Genomic DNA, 24,034 nt, shown 5'->3' with positions numbered 1-24,034 from the left:
CATGCAAATGAATATCCCAGTAATTCAGGGCACAGAACTAGCTTTGCTCTACATTACGAAGAAGGAAACTGTTCATTTTTGCTTGGCTTTAACTTTTGAATGATGAAAAAAATGTTGAAAGCTGCACTGAGGGCATTTAATAATTTTTTTACTTCTGAGATCACAACATGAACTCGACTGATGGTTGTAAAGCAGCGTCCTACAGTTTTGGGGTACACATAACAGGAACTAAAAAGAGTAGCACTGAAATTTGTGCAGCATTTTTATTAATTCTGTGGATGTAACAAAATCAATCTCACGGTATCTTGGTGAGTAAGCTTTTTCCTTCTAGATGTGTCTCTGAAAACCAATACCTCTGCCCTTTTACAGTGTGTACCTGGTGAAATGAAGAAGGTCCTCCAGAGCTTTTTGTCTCGTGTGACATCTCGGATCTCCTTTGTCATGTTGACAAGCCTGCCGGCCACAGGAGGGACACGACGAAAGTCCAGGATCCTACAGGACAGAGACACATACTGAGGGGTTACATTCTGCCTTCAGAATACAGCAGACCTTTCAATCTGTGAGGCCAGCCTCCCCAGGGGGGTGCAGAGGGAGAGACCTGAGGCAAAGATACTGCACAGATATTGTGAGAGGGATAGCTGGATGTGTTCTTAAAACATATATATAGTTATTGTAGTTTGGCCTGCTGATTTGGGCCACTCACCAACACGGCCAGCAGTTGCAGGACTGGCTGTGACACACAGCTCATGGAGGCAATTGACATACTTTCACTCAATTGCCGCAATTTGCGTCAAAAATCGCACTCCTTCTCACAGTCGTAATTCAGTCAAATCTGAACATCTGAAACCACTATTACCAATGTCCATCACAAATATATGTCCATAAATCCACTTAGAAATCTTAGACAAAAAGAATATCCTCCTTATAACTTCAGAACTTTCCTGAGAATCATGACGTTTTTAAGTTTTCTTCAGTATCAAAGTAATTTGCTGTTAGTTGTCTGTATATCCATGGGTACACTGTAAACAGGAACAGCTAATAGCTAATTTGGCATACTTTTAATGGTGCCAATTTGCCAAAATGTAAACAAATGTAGGCTAAAAAAACTGGGCTCAAGTGTCAGACTTTGAAAGCCCCTGGAATATAGCGATGAATGTGGATATAGAACGTGCATCACTGACAACAAAGTCATGAATACATTTGTTTGTTTCAAAATGAGACAAACTGTTTGTACCAATTTGTGAAAAAATCATGGTAGGTATAAAACTGAATTACAGGAGACATAAAAACAGAGTGCAATAGAGTGTTCTGTTGTTTTAATTACCGGCTGACAGTAACTCTGAAAATCTTGCTTTGTTTTAGATGTTGGAGAGTTTTACATTTCCACCTAAAGAGCTACATATGTACTGAAGAACAGTCTGCAGAGAGCAGCAACAAGGATGAGCTGTTCATATTTTAGGTAGAAGAGAGAGAGCACAGCCCAGATGGGAGATGAACCCACAGTCCCTGGCTTAGAAGGCCAGCGCCTTATCCATTAAGCCACTGGGGCAGAGATGCAACTCTACTGTAATTTAATGTCACTGCCAACAGGGGGCACTGTGGCATAAGTAATGACCTGACAGTTACACCACATGGTGGTAAACCTCCCTGCGGTTTTTATGTGGCTATCATTCTACATCAAACACATTTTTAACTTCCACACAGCTTTCTCATGTAATATATTTCGAGATATTTCCAGTACATTCTGGGAACCTATATCTCTCTTGGCCATTGTGATACTGTGTCGTTGCATCATTTGACAGGAAACTAGCATTAGTGTCTATGTGTATGTATGTTAGATGGAGAGAGAAAGGTTTAATAAAACTGTCTTTTAGTGAGAGATGCCGTGGCTGTCTTCCTGTGTGCGTGCCACATGCCTGTTTTATGCATGTGTAGCTCCTGTCGTCAATACCACCCGGCTACAACATCAGCACGGGCTCTTTAAAAACTGATACCCCTGACAACACCTAATGACCAAGGCCAAGACACTGGAAGAGAGAGAGAGAGGAGAGAGAGAGAGAGGCACGGAAGAACCTGGTGGAGAAAAAGAAAAAAAGAGAGCTCGTCGTACAAATGATGCCATCAAGTACCACGGTGGTGGGTGAAGTGAGACAGACGTATACAGTCATGTCTCTTTCCTCTGTCACAGGATGAAGCACCGCACAGCACTGTCTGGCTTGCTGTGCCCGGGCCTGCTGCCATGTTAAAGGGAACAGCTAGGGCCGTTTTCAGTTCCGTTCATCACTCGCACTTTTTCTTCCGTCTTTGTCCCTTTGATAAACCTTATTCCCACGGTGGCCATTCTAAACTTGTGTTATATTCAGGGTTTGATTGACAGGCCCGCTAAGAGCTGTGCATGAACAGTGGGAATCATCATTTCACATATTCCCAGCTGAAAAATGTATAAGACGCCAGTGGGTCTCATAAATTTGGAACTATAAGGTTTAATATCTTATGGTCACATTGGTCCTTGTATGGCTTTATATCTGTTGACTGTTTTCCAGCCTAATGCAGCAATACCAAGTGCACTTCCCATTTAAATCCAATCACATAATTAATGATGCATATAGCAGTGTAGCCTATATTAGAAAAGACAAGTGGCTCTGTGTGTGTGTGTGTGAGTGCACACGCCAATGTGAATGCTGCTTTTAAAAGAGCCTGTGTGTGTCTGTGGGCCCCCTGGGAGGCAGTGTAGCCTAAGCCTCTGCACCGGCAGCAGCAGCAGCAGCAGCAGTTCTGTAGCCAGGCTCTAATTTAGAACAGACAAAATAAGGAAAAAAAATAAAGCGCTGCTTTTGGCAAACCCTGCCTGGCTTATATTTAGAATGGGCACAGGGCCTTTCATGCCTTTGGTTTCCTCCTCTTCCCCTTAACCCACACATATGCCGGGAGTGTGTGTGTGCGTGTGTAGAGAGGACCAGATGTGTAGCAGACTGGTGAAGAAAGCTGCTGCTAATGCAATTGCTGCTGAACTGTGTCATTGTGCCTGAAGGAAAAGCAGATTCAACATCACTACCCTCTGTGGCCCCATTGTGTGCGAATGGACTTGTGTGTGTGTGTGTGTGTGTGTGTGTGTGTGACCTCGGTTTCATCTTGTATCACCAGCATTCACACTACAACACAATCCCTCTGCTCATAATAACATATCGCCACAGTGACGTCAGCTGGACCTTAATAGCAACGCCGCTGCTGAAACTCATCGCTTTCTCTCGTCCATCAGAGAGCCTCATGAGGTTTTCTCTTTTCATTAAAGTCTCTCCAGCAGGCAGACCGGGCAGGCCGGCCATAAAGTGTTAACCTTGTAAAGGCAGTGAAGTCAGAGAGCGTGGTGGTTAGCTAAGCAAGGAAGCTGCAGTCATTGTTCAGTCAGATGGTAGCTGCGGGAGGGCGGCATTCATTCTCTATGACTCATGGCTTCTCGGAGTTTACAGCCTCTACTGTACAGGCCCGGCTCACACCGCTCGCTGTGTTTGAAAAAAAAGATGAGTTTCTGAGGGAATGAAATGGTGAAAAGGAGAAGCAAATGTACAAATAAGCACAAAGAAATAAATCTGGAGTACATAGAGGGCGTTCATGCACAGAAGAGAAATGGGTATGCCTGCAGTCATGCCTGCATACACACATTGCTATAATTGGGGGGGGGGGGGCTTATGAACTCCTATCTTAAAGCTTTACTCTAAAACAGAGGTACCCAGTTGTCTGCAGGTTTTTTTTCCCTCCCAGCCCCGGGTGGTTAATGAGCTGATGCGAGGAGAGGCAAATTAGCAATCATTGAGGAACAAAACCTGCAGGACGCCGGCCCTCAAGGTTGGAAAGAAGTAGTTGGGCTTGAAGGAGTTAGAGCAGGTTCAACATCAGCTTTTTTCCTTCTTTTAGGTGAAAATGTTCATAGCATCAGGGTCGTTTCTGAACCAGACATCCACTGCTGCCCCACTACTGCATCAATTTTGAATATTTATTTTTAAAAACTGTCCATCGTAAGTCCAACAGTGTTATTATGAGTGCAATGCTAAATCAGTGAAGTACTAAAATACTGAAGTTTTAACCAACAGCAGCACTGTAGAGGTGTGTTTCACCTGCAAAATGTCGCTGAAATAGATGCAAAACAACCATTTTTTAAACCCAAAGTAGCCTGGCATACATTGCTGAAAAACGTCTGCTTTACAGGGGGAATGTGTGTTTTCATATGGCACAAAAGACAGACAGATGATGTGACAAGGTGATGTCCTAAATAACACAACCACAAACCCCTTGAGACTGGCTTATGTTGACTCACCTGTCCAGATGAAAGGCAGCGATCTCAGCGTTATGTCTTTCAAAGTCAGAAAAATAGAAGAAGTCTGGTGGGGTCTCCTGCTCCCGGGTCTGCCTGCAGAGGCACAAGGAAAAAGGCATAGATATATGCAACATATTAAAACTAGAGCTGCATCTTTAACAATTATTTTCTCAATTAATGGTTTGCTCTATAGAATGTCAGGGGCAAAAATGCCTACCAGGTCCCAGAGGTCCCAAAATTACGCATTGAAATGATTTGCTATGCTTTGCCAACAGTCCAAAAGCCAAAGATAGTCTATTTACTTTCATAAAAGACTAAAAAAACAGAAAATGCTCACATTTGAGAAGCTTGAATGAGTGAATTTTTGCTATTTTTACTTGACAAGTTACTTAAATGATTAATTGTTAAATTGTTTCACCGTAAACTGATCTAACATAATATTTTTGAGTCTGGATTTTACAAAACAATGCATTGATATTGGTGCATTGGATTCAAATCAGTTTGTGTTATTTAGACGTCTTCAACACAACTTCACATTTCCAAAGATGTCTCATTCCAGAGGAGACCAGTCAGTGATAAAACACTTCAGCTTTACACCCGTGTACCTAATACTGCGAACAGCATTTGTGAGCAATAACCAAAGCACAATAAACTAGTGTCCTTGCCTCACAAAAAGCCCCTCGCCAGAGTTACTGTGGGTGTTTTGTGGGGCAACAAGAAGCAGGGACAACTGAAGGTCAGAGACTTCCTCCTGAAGCATCCACTCCTGTTCTCGATCTGTACCTATTTCTGTCCGGCTCTGATCCCTCCCCAAAAAACTGCTTTCCACACACATTCTGCCTTAAAGCTCTTACTGGAGGGAAAAGAGGCTCTTAAAGGCTTAAATCCCAGAGCTGATGGAACATGGGCCAGGATGGGGCAGGACAGGCAGGACGGCCGGTGTAAAAAGGTGAAGTCAAAGGAAGTGGAAGTGAAAAGACTCCTGGAGAAGGTGCTGGTACAGAAAATATGTTAATGTATAAAAAAACAAGGACAGCAGTGCGGTTCATCATCAAATTGCAATCCTTCCACAGAGGAGCTGGATTTTTTAGTTATTTTTCCTTTTATACACGCTGCCTTCTCTTTGCTTTTTATTGACAACAGTAAATACTTTCCAGGAAGGCAGCTGAGTGTAATGATTTGGACTGCCGCCTCTGCCATTTCTGCTTCAGCTCGTTGAGGGAGGATGAGAAGAATGGAAACTATCTTGGCAGCTTCTCTTTCTCTCCTTCTCTCTCTATTCCCTCCGGATGCCTTTCTGTGTTTATTTCGCTCAAAATCCTCTATCTCACCTCCTCTGCTTCTCCACTCTCCCTCACGCAGAACTGTTTTCTCTGCCTTTCTCTGTGCGTCCACAGCTTAATACTTTATATCTGTCTGCCTCTCTCTCTCTCTCCGTTCCACCCGTCGCTCCCTTCCTCAGCTGGCTGGCTGATTGTAACTCCACAGCTGCGTGGCTGACATATGCACCAGTCATTAACTAACCCAACATGGAGCCCAGAAACATACTCATCCACTAAAAATTCCTCAATTTCCTCCTCTCTTTATCGCTCTCATTCTGTCTTTCTCCATCCTCTCTGTCCTTGCAAGCATTTGCCAGACAGCCACCAGATGAGTGGCCAAGAAAATCATAATGTGCTATATTTTGTGTTTTAGCTCCTATTTTCACAGTAGGCTGCTATGATCAGTGTCGCGGTTTAACATATGCAGTATGTCATGGTTCCTTCTTTTTACATTTCTCAATCTCAGTTTCCTCCCTCGCTTCTCCTCTTTCCGGCTCATCCCTCACTTCCGCGGGGCCGTTAAAGCTCTGCCAGTAAAGGCCGAGCGCTGTTGATTGTATCGCTCTCTTCTTCTGGATAGCCTTGCTTCAGGGACACAGCTCTCGCTCTACATCAAGGAAAAATGATACTGACTTTGAAAGCAGAGAGTAGTGTCCATTTACACCAGTGCTGCTCAGCCCCTGCAACAGGACAATATGATTCAGTCCAGCATATGAGGTGACTACAACTGTTTTATTGATGGGGACAGTTGTGCTAAGTCAGGTCATGCTTTATATGTCAGGAAAATTTGTCTTGGATGAATAAATTAGTGGTGTTTTTTGGAGACTATAATATATGAAGTTTGGGATAAACTTTGTTTATCTATTTGTTGTTGTGGAAGCAAAGTGAGTTTGAGTAGTTGAAGGCTTAAAACTGATCGTTTGGTGGAACGGCATGAAAGGCTAAAAACAACATGTTTAAGAAGCTCTCCACTCTCCATCTCTCCATTGTGAAATGTTGATCTGTTCTTTTTTTGTCCGGTTGACAATGGCTGGTCGATGGCAACTTAAAAGGAACTGGTTGACAATTTTGGAAATACATTTAGTCGCTTTCTTGCCAAGACCGAGAGGAGAAGATTGATACCACTCGTGTCTGTACGCTAAATATGAAGCAGCTGCCAGCAGCCGGTTAGCTTAGCTTAGCATAAAGACTGGAAACAGGGGGAAACATCTTACCTGGTTCTTTCCAAAGGTAACAAATCCGCCTACTAACACCCCTGAAACTCACTAATTAACATGTTATATCTTTTTTGTTTAATCCATAGAAAAACTATAAGTGTAAAAATAACAACTTGTGGGGTTTTTAATTTACAGTGTCTTTTTGTCCAAGATCTTTCATTTACTGCAGAAAAATGGCAACACTGATGCAGTGGTAATTTAGTCAGTCAAACTGGTGACTAAAGCACTTACTCAACATGCCTTTAGTGACACACTAGATTTACTAGAATACCCTAAAAAGCATAACAACATTTTTTTCCAGCGAACATGTTAGCATAAGTACAGCCACAAATAATATTTTGTCTTTTTTTTTATCCACGGTCTTTTATATCTAATTTTCCAGTAAGCACTGAGAGGAATAGATCCTGGGAAATTCATGATAAAACTAATATGCGACCCAACAAAATCAGTAAATTATAAAAAACAGAAAACTGGTGGGGGATTATGTGTCAGACTTTTTCTTAGTCAAGCACAGGGACTTCCTTGAGTCTTATTGTCACCTTGACGTTGCCAGGCAACCAGTGGAGACTCCAGGAAGTCATGTTAAGTGGGGAGATTTAGGTAGACAGATTTTGTTACCTTCCGGCAGAGGCAGGCTACCTGTTTCCCTATTGTTTCCACTCTTTATGCTAAGCTAAGTGCTGCAGCTTCGTTTTTGACGAACATAAATATGAGTGCTATCAATCTTCTCATCTAACTCTTGGCAAGAAAGTGAATAGATGTGTCTGGAAATGTCAAACTAAACTATGCCTTGGTTAATTTCCAGCACTGCCTGACATGATCATGTATTGTGCAATAAAGAAAATTCTATTCACATTCACAAGACAAAAACTTGCAGTTGCATTTAAGTACCACAGACAAAACGTCTGATAGTGGAGTTCTAAATTGCCAGTATTTTATGACCATGTTGACTGTACAGGAGTCATGGAGATTTCTTGGAGGTAGGTTGGAAGTATGAGCAAACATTCTAGTGCAATGATTCATGGCCATTCAGCCTTAAAGTAATCCACAAGCATACTTCACACAGTCCTACTACATTGCTGTCTCTATAGGGGAAGATACTACAATAAGCTGCTTTATTCATGCTTTTATTCTTAAACTCCTATGTGCCCTGAAACACAACTCAAAGGGAGTACATGTTTCATGTCACTGCTTTTGCTTTGTAAGTAAATGCTAATATGAGTAAACACCATGTGAATACAAGCATTTGAGATAAATTTCTATGCCTGTGGCCCGGCTTGAGATGTGGCTGCACTGATGCTCTCCACTCACCAAATGCCAGCCAGGAAGCAGGAAGGCTGGATAATTACTGTGATCCACGTCCAATTCAAATGTCAATAAAGTTATTTAGAGCATGGCATGATACACCCCACTGACCGGGAGAGAGGACAAGTGAAGAGAGATGAAGAAGTAAAGAAAGGAGAAGAGATAAACGGTGACAAAGGCAGTGGAGTTAAATGGGGAGAATAACTAGGGACAGTGTAGAGAACAAACTACAGTAGATGTCTCTTAGTGTTCTTTGAACTAACAAATATGCAGCTGTTACACAGTATGTAACATCATGTTTGATTCCTCCACAGCAGCACCTGCGTTCAGGCAAATCTGAGCGTGTTCTGATCAAGCTGCAGAAGAAACATACATAAATGCATGACCACATAATAAAGTCTATAAATGTTTGAGCACACAGTATGCACTGAGCTCAGAGAAAACAGAGAGGAGGACAGAGATGTTGGTTGCTCAAGAGCTACTCGTCCCTTTCACTTTGGACTGCCTGGTTGAGCTTAACCTTTAAAATATTTACAAATCCACATCGGATTTATGCTGAATGATAAGTAGATATCTTGCACCAAGCTGCCAGAAGAAGCATACATTTCTTTTCCTCCTCAGCAAGGCATAGTAGTGCTGCCAAATGCTGCTGTGTAAGGACAGCAGAAACAGTGTATTTCTTAAGTAGGATTTGGTGGCACCACTACAGCCGCCTGTCTACACTGACATCAGATCCTATATCATCGGCGGCAGGTGAGACGTACTGAGCAGAGCATGCTCAGTGTGACCCTGGGCTTGCTGTAAACACATAGTTTACACTGGGTGGCCAGACAGTTTCTTGGCTCCGCTTCCTGCTCCCTGCTCCGAGGGGCCCCGGCAGCCAGTGGGGCAGCGGAGGTCTAGCAGCAAACACACAGCAGTGTGAGAATATAAAGGTGAACGAGAGCGCTGCATCTGGAAAATCTACCTGTGCATACAGGACATAGCTGACCTCTGCAACGCCAGCAGGAGAGATACCTGCAGAGAGGAAGGAGGGAAAATAAAGAGGCATTTCCTTTTGCCCTGTTATTGACATCAAGTCAGAAAAAGGCATTTTACCTCAAGCTGCAAATCAAAACACACTCATCATATTCACTCTGTCCAAATAAAATTATGGTGTTGGTCACTTTCCTGACTTCAGTTCAATCAGTTGAAAGTGAAAGGCATGCTCCTACACAGCAAAGCTGAACACTGGCTGTCTTGTCTCTTTGGTATAAAACCCCCACAGGCCGACCCGGATGGTAGACCTGTAGCATGAGTCTGCTTTGTGCAGTTCACTGAGTTCAGTTACTCCTGCAATTTAGTATTGCTTTTTCACCGAGCTGGAAGGCTTGCAAGAGACAGATTAAACAAAGAATGGTCAAAATTGAAGCAGTAGAGGAAGAAATATCCCGACTGTTATTCCCTTGTTTAGGTCAGGTCCTAGATTTCCCATAATACAACGTAATAGCATCTTTTATTAGACCTCCCCTGCCTAGTAAATACCCACGTCTTTCAAACTCCATGTCCCTATTTGTTTACACAGGCTTTCTGGAGTGGAGTGTTGCAGTAATTGCAGTCACCAACATGTGACGTTATATAGCGCAGCGACTTGTTCACCTTGCTAGCTGTTCCATGTCATATTACACATATTTAACAAAATTCTAAATATGTACAACATGTTCCTTTAGTTGGGCACTTCTGGCTGCTCTAACCCCAAATCCATGTTTCCCTCTTTTTTTTTAAGACATCAACATTGTATCCCAGTGGCTACATGTTATTTATGATGAATCCAAAAGTTGTGACAGCTCAGCATTATGCATGAAGCATTTCACTGTGAATTCCTTCCACACAACTGAATGCACAGTGGGCTTTATTTTCTTTCTCTTTTTATGTTTTTCATGGTCCAACCTGCTCACTTTTGAGTATTCTGTTTTATCTGAAACTGGTATTGGCTCAATTCTTGAAACAAAACATCATCTAAATGTTGTTTCCTTTGACTTTATAATAATAAGTATAAGACCCAAAGTAGCAGCGTGTCACAGTGCATTTGGGCGTAGCACGGAGAGGATGTTTTATTTTGTTTCAAAGTCAAACTGCCAATCGATCACCATAAGCCTATAGCGATGGTCGTTGGCCACCGCATAGAGGGGAAGCAGAGCAGAGGAGTAAAAAGATATGCTGTAAAATATAAAAGGACAAGGACATCTTCCAGCCCCAGCGGGTTCCCACCAAAGGGCTGACTCCACACACTTGTCACACATCATCCGTCAAACCCACGGACACGGCAAAGCGAGTGCACCCTCGGCAGACACACACACACAAAACTTACACACTTGTACATACACTTCTATACACCCATACACAAGCATAGCATCATACTGTAATGTACATGCACACATACACACACACACAGAGCGAAGAGGTAACAGCTTGAAAGATTTTTTTTAAACCTCAAGAGGGGGGTGTTGAGCTGCGAGGAGCCAGGTAAGCTTAAAATGCATGAGCGGGTAAGATAGCGAATCCCATCTAAGGGTCAACAAAAAAAAAACCCTCCATCACCACCACAGGGAGACTGGAGATGAGAGGAGGCGGTACATTGTTTTATCTCAAGCATAACGCGTGTGAAGGCTGACCTTTTGAGCAATGTTGATAAATTGAGAAAAAAGCCTTTCACCAGCAAATGAGACAGGCGTTCCTGTGCGTTTGCATCTGACGATACTGTTTACTGGTGTTGCTGCTATAACCCTCCGCTGTAATCTTATGTCTGCAAAAAGGATTTGGCGCACAAATGGGAAGCTGTGGCAGGTTATTTTATATGAATAAGTGCTCTGTAGGTGGGACACAGAGATGACATTTTGTGTTTGACAGTGAAAAGACATACAGAGATAGACAGTAAGACAGAAAGAAAGACAGAAAGAAAGAAAGAAAGAAAGAAAGAAAGAAAGAAAGAAAGAAAGAAAGAAAGAAAGAAAGAGGGAAAGAAGCAAGGAAGGAAGGAAATAAGGTGAGATAGAAAGAGGAAAAGAAGGAAGGAAGGAAAACAAAGAGGCTAAATGAAGGAAAGAAAGAAAGAAAGACGAAAGAAAGAAGGAAAGATGAGAAGAAAGAATGAAGGAAGGAAAGAAGGAAGGAAGGAAAGAAAAAAGAAAAGGACAAATGAAAGAAGAAAGGCAGGAAAGAAAGAAAGATGGAAAGAAGCAAGGAAGGAAGGAAAGAAGGTGAGACAGAAAGAGGAAAAGAAGGAAGGAAAGACAAAGAAAGAGACTAAATGAAGGAAAGAAAGAAAGATGAAAGAAGGAAGGGCAGACGGAAGAAAAGAAGGAAGAAAAGAAAAAGAAATAAAGAAAGGTATAGTAGCCCAAATCAACAAGTTTTTTCTTTAAAGTTGGATATCTGCCATGTTATCTGCTGTTATATAATTTAACTGTTTTATTTACTCATTGTAATTGATTATTGCAAAGTAATTACAGTAATATATTCTCCACCACTGAACACAGTAGAGTTTAAGTGACCCATGATGGCTGAATGTTGTTTCAAAGGCTTTTCCACCCTGACAATTACAAAATTTGAAAGAAAACCCTGAATAGAATATCAGCATCGGCCTTCAAAACCCCACAAAGTCAAACCGTAGTGTGTACAGCCATAATGAGTCGGGTAGTAAAAAATTTCACTCAAGGATTTTTAACTATAGCACACCACAAACACCCCAAGGGCTCTCAACCTTCACACCGTGATCCAGGTGTGTGCGCATGTGTGTGTGTCATGTCTTTGCGTGCAGTTTGGGTTATGTGTGTCGCCGTTTCTAAGTGTGATGGCTGTCATAGCTCCCCAGGCACTGCAGTGCTCTTCATCCTCCTCCTCCTCCACCTCCTCCTCCTTTACTCCCTTACCCCTTCAGATCCCAGGCCTGACATACAGAGAGACAGCTGTTTCCTTCCAGCTCTTTCTCTCTCTCTCTCTCTCTCTCTCTCTCTCTCTCTCTCTCAATCTGCCTCTCCCAAATGTGTGTGTGTTAGGAGAGGCAGATTAGGATAGACACAAAAGGAACAGGAGAGAGCCACAAATATATATGCTACACAGAAAAAGAGACACACACAAACTGGCAAGTGATGAAAGTATAGAGAGTGAGCGTACTGACACACAAACACACACACACACACACACACACACACACACACACACACACACACACTCATTGCAAAAAAACACTGTAACAGCCTGCCTCCTATCTATAAATTAGCTAGTCTCCATGGAAAACAGCTATGTATTCATTTTAAATGCACCCTCCTTCTGAGACCAATTCATAGACATAGCCATGATTCACATACATCACAATGCATATGAATAAAGATAATGTCAATATAATGAATTATGCAATAGAGATGGTTTTAAAAGAAATTGCATCCTGTTTCAAGTTCAGCCTCTGAGTCCTTGGGGCCAGCACCATGTAAATGAAGCCATCCTGAATAAATAGCCAACGTCTTCACAACACAACAGACTGTTTTTTTTTCAATCTGGTGCCACTTCAAAGAGGCCTGTGCTTTAGCAAAGAATAGTCCTAAATGAAAATCACTGAGCAAAACACAGCTATTAGAGGTTTAGCGCGTGGCAAGACACCATGAAGAGTGTTAGCTGTGAGGAGGAGGAGGAGGGAGACGCTGGAAGAAGGATATTCAACTAGATTGTTATCAAGAGGCTTTTTAGTTGACGGCAAGAGACAAGGGACAGAAAGGTGAAATGTGTGTGCCATTAGTTTAGGTCTGCAAGGATTTGCGTTTGTCATTCTCTTTGCATTAATCCTTCATGGAGAGGCACGCATACATACAAATACGTAAACACAGACGTAGAGTACACAGTAATACCCCAGGAGCTACAATGCTGCACCCGGCCTCCTGTTCCTCTCCTGCTGTCTGAGCTGTTGTCATGTCATCCTGTAAATATCCTGGGCAGATAAACAGGCCGTAAAGATGAAGCCATCATCTCAACATAATCTGAGACAGATATACCGTTGCCTCTGACAGCAGGATGCCTCCTCCCAACAGTACATGTCCTAATACAGCCCCACCTCTCATCTCTGCACCTCTATCTTCCTTACTGTCTCTGTAAGTCTTTCTTTATAAGAAAAAAAACCCCCATCAACCCTACTACCTCTGACTGTTAGCTTCTCTCTCCATCTGGATCCGAAGAAAATAGAATCATCCCAGGCCTGATGCTTTTACTTTGTTTTTTTGGAATATGTTTTTCGTGGTGGGACTGGGCGAGCACACCAGCTCCTCTGCATGAGAGAAGACACTTCCAGGAGTTGTCCTTCCAGTGCTGGAATATTCCTAGGAAATATCCAATCACTTTTTATTTAGTTTTAAATGCATCGAAGCCAGCAGGAAATCAGGAAGGGCTCCAAGTTAATTAAATTGCCTTGGATTAAAAATTGAGCTTGGGAACGCAATTAAGCTTTGCAAAACGCATAATGCCATTCCTTCTACCTTCAAAGGTGGAGTGGGGAGAGGGTTGGACAGAATGAGACAGGGATGGATGGACGGACAGACAGACAGACAGACAGACAGACAGACAGACAGACAGACAGACAGATAGATAGATAGATAGATAGATAGATAGATAGATAGATAGATAGATAGATAGATAGATAGATAGATAGATAGATAGATAGATAGATAGATAGATAGATAGATAGATAGATAGATAGATAGATAGATAGATAGATAGATAGATAGATAGAGGCAAGAAAAATTCTCTGCATAGCAATTCAAATATTTCTGAGTTTCCCACAAGGAGAAGAAATCCCATTTTCCATGCACCAAAACCAAGAAGTGAAACATGAAGGCAAGATAAAAACGTGCTGAAGATTTAAACCGAATCTCTTAACAGAAATGTAAACATGCATCATTGAATTCCCATATAAGCCATATAAGAGGACAACTGTTTTCTAATCTCCATTTCTAAAGCAGAGGTGGATTACACACGCATGTGTCCCTGTGAGTGGGAAGGGGAGATGATGAATTTTCCCGTATGGCATAAAAGATGATCCTTAATCTGCACCATTCATTCAGTTTTCAAACAAATGACATCAATGAAGCGGTGCCACCATCAGTCAGCTCGTGCAGAGCTGCTCAGGAGTGTAGCACACGGGGCTGCTTATTGACCAAATAATCACATTATGCTACACTGTTATATGGACTATGAACGTATAGCGAGTTGAATTGTGCCTTTGAAATATGTTTTGTGATACATGTGTTTAACTTTCAGGACTAAAATAGTGTCAAGGGGAGAAAATGAGAGAATACAGTACTTATGACTGGAATAAATCTTCTCTTATAAATCTATTCTTATTTTTACTGTGATTTGATTTTGTAGGTCAAGAGTTCTACAGTGCAGTTCCTTTTAAGGAAACAGTTACTATACTATATACTATACTTCTTTTGATTTTGAATTTAGAGAAATAAAGAAATGCAATTTCAGTATTCTGAATGATTGAAATAAGGTGGTGTTAGCCCTAGCATCTATCTAAAGTAGATTTGAACAAGCCTAAGAGTATACAGCCATGCTAGCAGCTCTGTGAGGCTGTACTTAGGCACAGTGCTGCTTTGAACTAGATGCTAACATCGACATGCTAACATGTTCAGAATGATAATGCTAACATGCTGATGATAAGGAGGTATAATGTTTAATGTGTTCACTGTATTAGTTTAGCGTGTTCGCATGCTAACATTTTTGCTAATTAGCATGAATTAGCGATATTTATTTCAGTCTGGAACAAAGTGCTGGACCAACCGACCGCCATTCACCGAGCCATGCCGCTGCATGGCTAAAATCCTAGCAGATGAAACTTTAATCAAACTGAAATGAAACAAAGTGAAGTTAATGTGATTCATTGCTTTTTGTTACAGTTGCAATAATAACAGATGACTGATTTTTATTGCAGTTGAAAAGGAAGTACAGTAAGTAAGACTTTCCTATAATGCAGACCTTTTGTTCAACAAGCTTTTCTCTTAGGCAGAAACAATTTGATTAGTTGAGTTCAACCTCAATGGTGGAGAGAAAGCAGCTACAGTATTATTACAAAGCTCCCGCTCTCTTGATGAATGCTAGCCATTTTTGATCAGGGTTATTTATTTACCATTCAAGCTGGCCAGCTAGCAATCTGTGGTTTTGGCTCTGCCCATTTAGGTTTAACTCAAGCACTGAGATTATATCTGCTGCCCTGTGCCTCTGAGTATGGCTAGATTCACTTAAAGTCTGAACTGCTGCTATAATATTTAAACATGTCATACTTTTTAGTGGTAAACAGCAAAAGAGTTTCAAACAGCACCAATACACAATAAACAATCATGGTTTAAGACAGACAGTGAATGCGTCCGCACACACAATTATCCATATCTGTAATTGCTGCATATTTGACTTCATTGGAAGTCAAGAGCCAGTTTGTAAAAATATCCTCCATTCAGAATGAGAATCTCCATTGGATGATTAGGGGACAGGCTCGGCTAAGACTGATTGCTGTGGCCTTTCCACAGCTATTCTGGCTCTGCTGAGTGTGTGCCTTCCACTCAAAATTGATCTATCGACCCACAGTCCAGTAAAACCTCGCTCAGACCAAAAGGTGAATCTCATTTCTAAACACACACACACACACAGGCACAGCCAAGCCCATGCATACACACACAAACACACAGACATAGACTAAAAAGCATGTTGATCTTTGATGACAAGATTGATGTAGCCTCTCTGAATTCCCCTTGCGTCAACAATAGCCAGCCACTCTTGCTCTCCAGTGTGCGTGATTTTTTTTTGTGTGTGTGTGTGTGTGTGTGTGTGTGTGGTCGTGCGCCATTGAGCAGCCTTCGTTGGCTTTGTGACAGTGTTGCAATCACCGCAGTGTAATTGGAACTGAGCAGCTCATCCATGTGACTGTGCGGCTCAGTAGGTAGGATCAGGAAAACGATTGCCATTGTCTGCTATAATGAGATGCAGGTTGATGCCTCCGGGTCAAAGGTTAGTTATAGAAGACATCACCATATTCATGGAAAAAAATAACTGCAAGCCAGTGTCAGGATGACCAGAACGCATCGCTGCTTTCTAATCTGTCCCTCATCTTGTAAGAACAGACAAAAAAAAAACATTTTCTGTCTTAATATATTTAAAGCAAAAAGGTGATTCAACACAAGATGCTTATGCTATTTGATGCTTGGTATATTCCATCAAAATGTATTTCTAAATAACTAACCTTTTTAAATACATTTATGATGACATTTTAAGATGAATAACTGAAGAGGGATTCTCATTAAGAAGCGTAAGCCTAAAAAGAGAGGAATCAGTCTCTTTAGTTTCAAGCCTTACTCAAAGCTTTCCTTACTTTGTGTTACCTACACTGAGCTTTCCTCTCCAGTGTGCAGCGACAAAAGCTTATGGCCGTGGCCTCTATGTAACTACATACAAGGCTGCTCCTTTACAGCTCTGTCATGGCCGTTCTTTCTCCTGCTTTATGTCTAAATTTCACCTTCTCTTTTTCTCTCCCCCCGACCCCTCAGAGCAGTCAAGTGTGCAGAAGGAAAGTCTGCTTTTACAGCTCTGTATTTACAGTGCACACATGTCAGGACCACAGATCTTCATTGTACACTTTGTTTATTTCCTCATGTGACATGATGTGGTCTTTTTTTTCTTTTAGTCAGATGTGTGCTGTGTTTTTTCTAATGCTTGATTTGATTATGTCCATCTTACCTGCTACGAACATGCAAATGAACATTCAAATCTTCACAAGATCATGATCCTTAGTTAGCTGGTTATTGTGCAAAAATGTCAAAGCTCATTGCAGGCAGTTTGGCTATCAGGTTGTACTTTGCACAACAGACAATCTAGCTGCCTCCAACTGTGTGTAAAATGTAATATCTTAGGAGATGTCTAAGACATAGCTGATTTTTGCCTTTTACGGCAAGACAAAGTGAAATAAATATTACACTTTCAAGTTTTAACCCTGTGTCCTTCTGTTAATTGTTGAGTAATCCCTTGTTATATGCAATCTATATATATATCAAAATCCCTCTGGTTTCTTGTAAAAAGAGAGTAAAACATTAAAATATTTTTGATGACTCATCTTGAACTTGGGGGAGTATACATAACTTTAGCCAATCAAATGTGATTTTGACTAGCTAACTGTGGCAATCATATTAAGACCACACTTGACTGTTAGCTTGTGGGTTGTAGCCGCTAGCAGAGCAATATCATTGCAGGATGAGTGTGTTTAGAAAAAAAACCAAAACAAAACATTTTGAAGCATTTTTTATTAACAGTGAATGTGGTTGAGGTCGAATTTATTTATTTCTGCTTCGCCCTCCTCCTGATCTAATGACGCAAGGGAGGAAGGTATGGGAGGAGGCCAACAGTCTTTCACAGCCCCGTATCTCACTACAGCTCTGCATAGCGCCGTATTCGCTAAGTCACGCCCACTTTTGAGCAATCCAATAAAAATAGGGATGCTATTTAAATCCTTCTCATAATTATACTCTGTCCATATATTCCATTTTGTGACAAAACCTGGAGGGTGACACATCTAGGTGATGGTGGTTAAAACAGACTTGACATTGTGGGGCTGCATTGCAGAATTTTTCATTTTACGCTGATTGGCCTGATGAGAACACTGGCTTATGATTTTAGAAGTCATTTTTTCAAGCCAGCTGCCACAGCATGGGTGAAATTTGGCTGAAAATTTGATAGATAACACATAAATAACATTTGTGGGGAGTCTACATGTTTCATTTTCACATCTTTCATATTGGGTGTACCAACAACCACTCACACTGCCCTTTCTACTGTACCTGAGGAGCTACTTTGGTTAGCACATCATGAATGAAAAGCTATATTACAATACATTACATTTATTTAGCTTACAATAATTGCATTCAACCGTGTGGATACAACCCAAAAATTGCAAGAATCATGCTAGCACATCAACTTCATCAAATATGCTGAACTGCTTCAAGTGCTACATTTAGAAAATATGAGAGATAGACAAGTTTTTTTAATCTATATCACAGATAATTAAATATAGAGGTGAAACAACGAATCAATTAATCAATTAGTCAGTCAATTGACAGAAAAATAATCAGCAAATGAGTCATTTTTCAAGGAAATACATCAGACATTTGGTAGTTCCAGCTTCTTGTGAGAATTTGTTGCATTTGTTTATCTTATATTATAGTAAACTGAATGTCTTTGGGTATTGTTCAGACAAAACAAGATGTCACCTTAGATTCTAGGAACTTGTGACAGACATTTTTAAAGCGTTAGTTGCAGTCCTAATGAAATAAAAACATTTCACAGACTTTCTCTATGGTGCTGGGATCACATGAAATGTAATATAATATCGTTTAAACAAACACAGTAGAGAACAGGAAAAACTCTCCAACATAAACAGAGAAGCGCCTGAGATGAAACCCAAACCAATTGCCTTTTTTTTCCTCCTCCCTGAACAACATTTACTGCTAATTATCAGCTGCTCTGCCTCCCCCTTAGAACTCAAAGCACGTAGCACGCATCCATCCGCTCACTTCTCAGGCCATTCTTCTCCGGTTCTATCTCCCTCTCCCTCTGCACATGCAGCCTTCATCTGCCTGTAACCAAAACAGCACAGGAGGATGCTGGGGTGTCGCTGGGCCTGATGGGACAGCGTGAGTTCTGGCGCTTTTCATTATTCATGCCCGCCCTCCTCCCCCATCGCACTTTCTCTTCTTCCTTCCCTCAATCCCCTCATCCGCCCTTTTGCTCTCGCAGCGTGCAATGGATTTATTAGAAGGTATTACCAAGAAGGCTCTGTGTTACCGTGCTTACATCCTGATGGACACAATGCAGGAAGGAGAGGAGAGGAGGGGTGAGGAGATGAATACTTGGAGAGGAGGTGGATCCAAAATGATGAGAAGAAGCGTAAGAGGTAACACAACAGCAAAACTCATGAGAGGAGACGAGTTCTTTAAAATAAATTTTTCATAATCTGTGCTTGCAACAAGACAAAATTATGTTTTAATGATGCTGTGTGCCGTCACTGAAACTGTGTTTTGTAGTAACATGTTCTCGTGGCTTTTCTCTTTGCACTGAACCTGTTCTGCCTTCTCTTTTCCCTTCTGACATTCAATCCATCTTTCCATCAAACCTTCAATACATGTGTCTCTCTTTGTTACTGTCTCTTCCTGTTAAATATGAAGTGAACAAGCCTGCCTTGTAACAACCACTGAAGCCTCGTGGGAGCAGTCCCTTAATGGGCTGCGTTCATCATCACATTGCATCATAGGAGTTAAGGTTAGAGCCCCTGACTGTACACATATTAACACACTTTCATGATACACACATGTTGGTGAGCTGACTTTTTTTAAATCTAGGCAGAACATTAATGATGACCAAGTCAGACTATCTCCATGCCAGAGACTGTTCATTCCAGATTATGGCTCTCTGTTTGACACAGCTTAATGGCACAAACACACACTGCAGATGGGCACGGGGCAATATTAATCTTCCTGTGAGAGAGTGACCCAGTCACACACACATGCACAAGCACATGTTCCCAGAGACAGCAGAGACATGGACGTGCTAGTGCATTTGCATATACAGTATGTCTCTAGGTTTGCTCATTTATGTGTATGCAAGTGCTTTTTCGCACTTTCACACACACTTGAGATACTATATCGTACCACTTGTGACATCAGAAACAGAGCATGAAAGCCCCGGCAAAGACACAGGCCTTTCCTAAGCTCATCAAGCACATCTTAGAGCTGACAGACTGCAGTTTACTGTACCAGCAGCAGTAGCTGCTAGAGGCTACACTGCTGAGAACAAAGCCACAGCTCTCTGAAACATCACACGGGCCAGCGCCATCCAAACCCCAGAAGAACCTCCATCTCGCCGCTCATTGTGCCGCCGACTTATCAGGCCATTCCTGAATAGGACGCGCTAATAGAATTATGAGGAGGGAATGAAAGGCGGAGAGAATGGCAGCAATGTTTCTGTTGAGAGCGGATTCATTTCCAGAGGAGGCGACGGTCTCGTGGACATATGTTGTAGCCATTGTGCAGGCTCCAGTCAATAAGGCCGTAGCTGACACTAAATGAACTCCCAGCCACAGAGTAAGAGCACCCGGGGGAGTCACAGCCACATCTGTGACAGGGGAGCAGGCAAGAGAGAAGGAGAGGGAGAGATGTGAACTGCAGGCAATGCTATTTCCAGTGAGGTTTGATGCTGAGTGAGCAGGTGGAAAAGTAAAATTTCAAATTGTACACAGACACAGGCTACCAGCTGTCTTCCACACACACGCATCTGTATTCTGTAGAGTGTACAGTGATGCTTGTGAAGTGTGTGTGTGTGCATGTGTGTGTTTCCCCAGGAGAGAGGCTGAGGCCAAAGCAGCAGACTGGAAACAGCTTGACATGGCCGATCAACACTGGTACACAGCACAGAACCTCACACTGGGGTCAATCAGCTCAGCAGCGTGACACAATGGGGTTTAATAGTTTATAATGCCCTAGGGTCCTGTCTCACATATTAATTTTGTCGTAAAGTGCTTAAAGTCATTTAAAATGCATTTACACAGCGTATATGGCTTAAAAATATCAGTTTCTTTAATGGGTTTTGATTAAAAACATTGATAAAGAAAATTAAGAGTGGGTTATCGGTGCAAAAAAATCACTTATGTGTTATTATCGTCCGAGTTTTGGTATAAAATGAGAATTCACAAACACTGCTGGCGTGAAAATTTGACTCAAACTTAAAAGGAAAAATTCTCCTCAAAGCAGGTTCGGACATCTTTGCTGAGTCCAGCTTCCTTTCTACAAAGTGCTGGCTTGCTGCTATTTAGAAGACAGCTTTGTATTTTGCCCTTGCTTCTCAGCGCACAAGGCCCAGCATCAATAACTTGGGCAAATAAGACAAATTACAGCATCTCAATTAGAGGGGACAGGGAGTTCTTCTCCATAATTTGTGACTGATAAGATGGGAGTATTTTCACACAAAAATTAAGTCTAATGCAATTTCAAAATATGCTATTACATATTTTCCCAAAAATGGATTGAATGAAACCATTTGAATTTAAATGTAGTCATTTCCTAAAATTTGAATCCTATAACACTACAGTCTTTCTATTGTAAAAAAAAAAAAGCACCTCTGTAGTTTATGTGCACCTCTATGTTTTTATGTGCATGCAGGGACAGTACAGGCTGCCATGCTGCGCTTATATTACTCAGGTTGACACACAAATGGCTCCACTGGGCACAGACTCCCATTGTGAACTGGATGGATAACAACATGTCTGCATTTTGAGCACATGATCAGGTTTTATAAGACACACCAATGCCCTTGGGGCTATGTATATGGCAAATTGGAAATGTAGTTATCCAAACATTTAAAGGAGCCAGACCTTCTCTCTGGAGGCAAAGCTAATCGCATTGGCTGAGATTAACCTCGGTGGGCAGAGCCAAAATACCACAGTTGTTGAGTTGATAAATGACATGCAAATTGCAGCAAAGAAAGAACTCTAATCAAAAAAAGAAAAAAAAATGTAAGTGGTAATGACTTTTTCTTTTCATTCACTGACATGACATGGTATTTGTGTAGGGCTGCAGCTAATGATTATTTTCTTTTATTTTGGTCTATAAAACATCAGAAAACATTTACTACAATGTAAGACAAGGACAAGCAATATATTCTCACATCTGAGAACCTGGGACCATCAAATATTTGGCTTTTTTGCTTGAAAAATTACTTAAATTATTAACTGATTATTGAAATGGTTTCAGATTAATTTTGATTGATTCATTGACTAATTGTGCAGCGAATTTGGGTTGTCAACTGATAGGCTTACACGGGATAAGTTGAGCTATAGGCTAGTGTTTACTAGTTTGGTTCACCTGGGCTAATTAGCTAGCCTTGGAGAACCAGTTCAGTAAACTGCATTAATGGTTCATATCAGCCAAGCTGACACTAGCCCAGCCTAAAGCAGAAGATTTTGTGAACTATGGCCACTACATGCTCTGTTGAAAAAAAGCTCATATTTGATACAGATCTGATCTAAAAGTAACAACTTCTCTCCTAAAATAGAATCTAATGTATTTCCACAAGGAATTATGGCCTCATGGATTCTTTCACTTCCTGTACCATGTGTCTTGTCTTCTCTACATTATGCATATAAACACAGGTGCACACAAATGCATGTTACTCCACCTCTACTTTCTCCAGCTGCATAAGATTACACCACATCAGAGCAGGTTGTATCACTAGCTGCCACACCCAGTGTGTCCACAACCATGTGCAGCTTCATGCCATGCATCTCTGCTGCTCACATAGCTAATACCAACAGCAGACAACACTAACTACCTAAAGCAAACAACAGCACAGCCACCCTTCTGACTTTAGAGGGCGGAAGGAAGGACAGAGATGACAGCGAAGATCCTGTGACCTTCCTAGTAACTAATCATTATCCAGATATACAGATGAGAGGTGTGCACATGGAGGTATGTGGTGATTGAATAATGTACGTGTGCCCCCCAGAGCTTTTCGGTGTGCTTCAAATGGCCTGGCAAACATGTAGATGCCATCAGATTGCTTCTGATTGGGGCTGATGTCATCTCTCTCCTCTTCTTGTCTTTCATGATGGCTACATTAGTGACAGAAGAGTAATCAAAGCTGCCATTAATGGCTGGCCATTTCCTCTTAGGGCAGGACTACGCTTCCACTGGACTGAAGTACAGTGTGTGTGTAAGGGGGGGGGGTCTAAACCCACCCAGCTAATGGATTTTCCTAATTTCTTGTGGCTTTGGACTTGAAAGAAAGAAAAACAATGCAAAGATGTTGGTGATGGTAAGAGTAGTGATTTGTTAAGAGTGCTAATGTAGACACAAAGGGGGCTATCTTTGAATCACCATAAACTCAAGTCAGAAATGTTAATGCAGCAGCCAGAATGTTTTTAATGTGGGAGCCCAAATTCAGATACAGAAGCTCTATGATGTAAGGCTGCAGCATAATTAAACCTTCTTTTGACAGGTTTATATCATCAAAGGATGATAAATATAAGGTAACGTATGTAAAACATTTTAATTTGCCTGGATTGAATTGAACTTTTCTGGGGAATTCGTCTTTTTCTGTTCTTATTATTATTATTAAGAAAAACAAAACATAGTTTATCTTAATTATTTCCGTTCTGAGAGTTAGACGAGAAAATCGATACCACTCTCATGTCTCTGTGCTAACTATGAAGATACAGCCAGGAGATGGTTAGCTTAGCATAAATAATGGAAACGAGGAATCAGCTAGCCTGGCTCTGTCCAAAGGTAAAAAACACCTCTAATGCTCCCTAATCGACAGTTACACCACGCAACTCCCCGTAAAACCATTTACATTTTTGTTTGCTAATTAGTGAGCTTTAGAGTTGCAGATTGTTTTTACCTTCGGACAGAGCCAGGCTAGCTGTTTCCATTCTTTAAGCTAAGCTAAGTTAATCGCCCTCTTGGCTCTTGCTTCATATTCAGCATAGAGATATAAGAGTGGTATCGATCTTCTTATTCTAACTCTCAGCAACGAAGCGATTAATCGGATTTCCCAAAATGTTTAACTATTCCTTTAAAATGTTTGGTTTAATACCAGCTGCATCATTATAGATATTATTGATTTTTTTATTACAAATATTCTTTTTATTGTGAAATTCTTGTTTTGTTATCAAAATGAAGCAGGAAAATACATCCATAAAGTGTTCTTAAAATGTAATTAATAATAATAATAATTAATTCAGGAGTTTTTAATGAAAAATTCACTAACCTGATTATGGGAAGTATAATATGTACGTGATGTCATTAGGATTGGGA

At 41.2% G+C, this 24,034-nt stretch overlaps 1 protein-coding gene across 1 annotated transcript in view; it reads right to left on the bottom strand.

The window, feature by feature from the left end:
- Positions 1-24,034, bottom strand: part of fam20cb (FAM20C golgi associated secretory pathway kinase b) — a 51,644-nt gene that overhangs the window by 6,366 nt on the left and 21,244 nt on the right. Inside the window, exons 4-5 of the mRNA XM_044178757.1 lie at positions 4,316-4,408; positions 377-492 (exon numbers count right to left, since the gene is read on the bottom strand). Of these exons, the coding sequence (XP_044034692.1) occupies positions 377-492; positions 4,316-4,408 (209 nt within the window). The remainder of the gene's footprint in view (positions 1-376; positions 493-4,315; positions 4,409-24,034) is intronic.

The sequence above is a fragment of the Siniperca chuatsi genome, linkage group LG20, assembly GCF_020085105.1.
Source record: "Siniperca chuatsi isolate FFG_IHB_CAS linkage group LG20, ASM2008510v1, whole genome shotgun sequence".
In the NCBI taxonomy this organism is placed as follows: domain Eukaryota; kingdom Metazoa; phylum Chordata; class Actinopteri; order Centrarchiformes; family Sinipercidae; genus Siniperca; species Siniperca chuatsi.
Note: the sequence above shows the minus strand (reverse complement) of the source record. Positions and strands in the feature narration are given on the sequence as shown.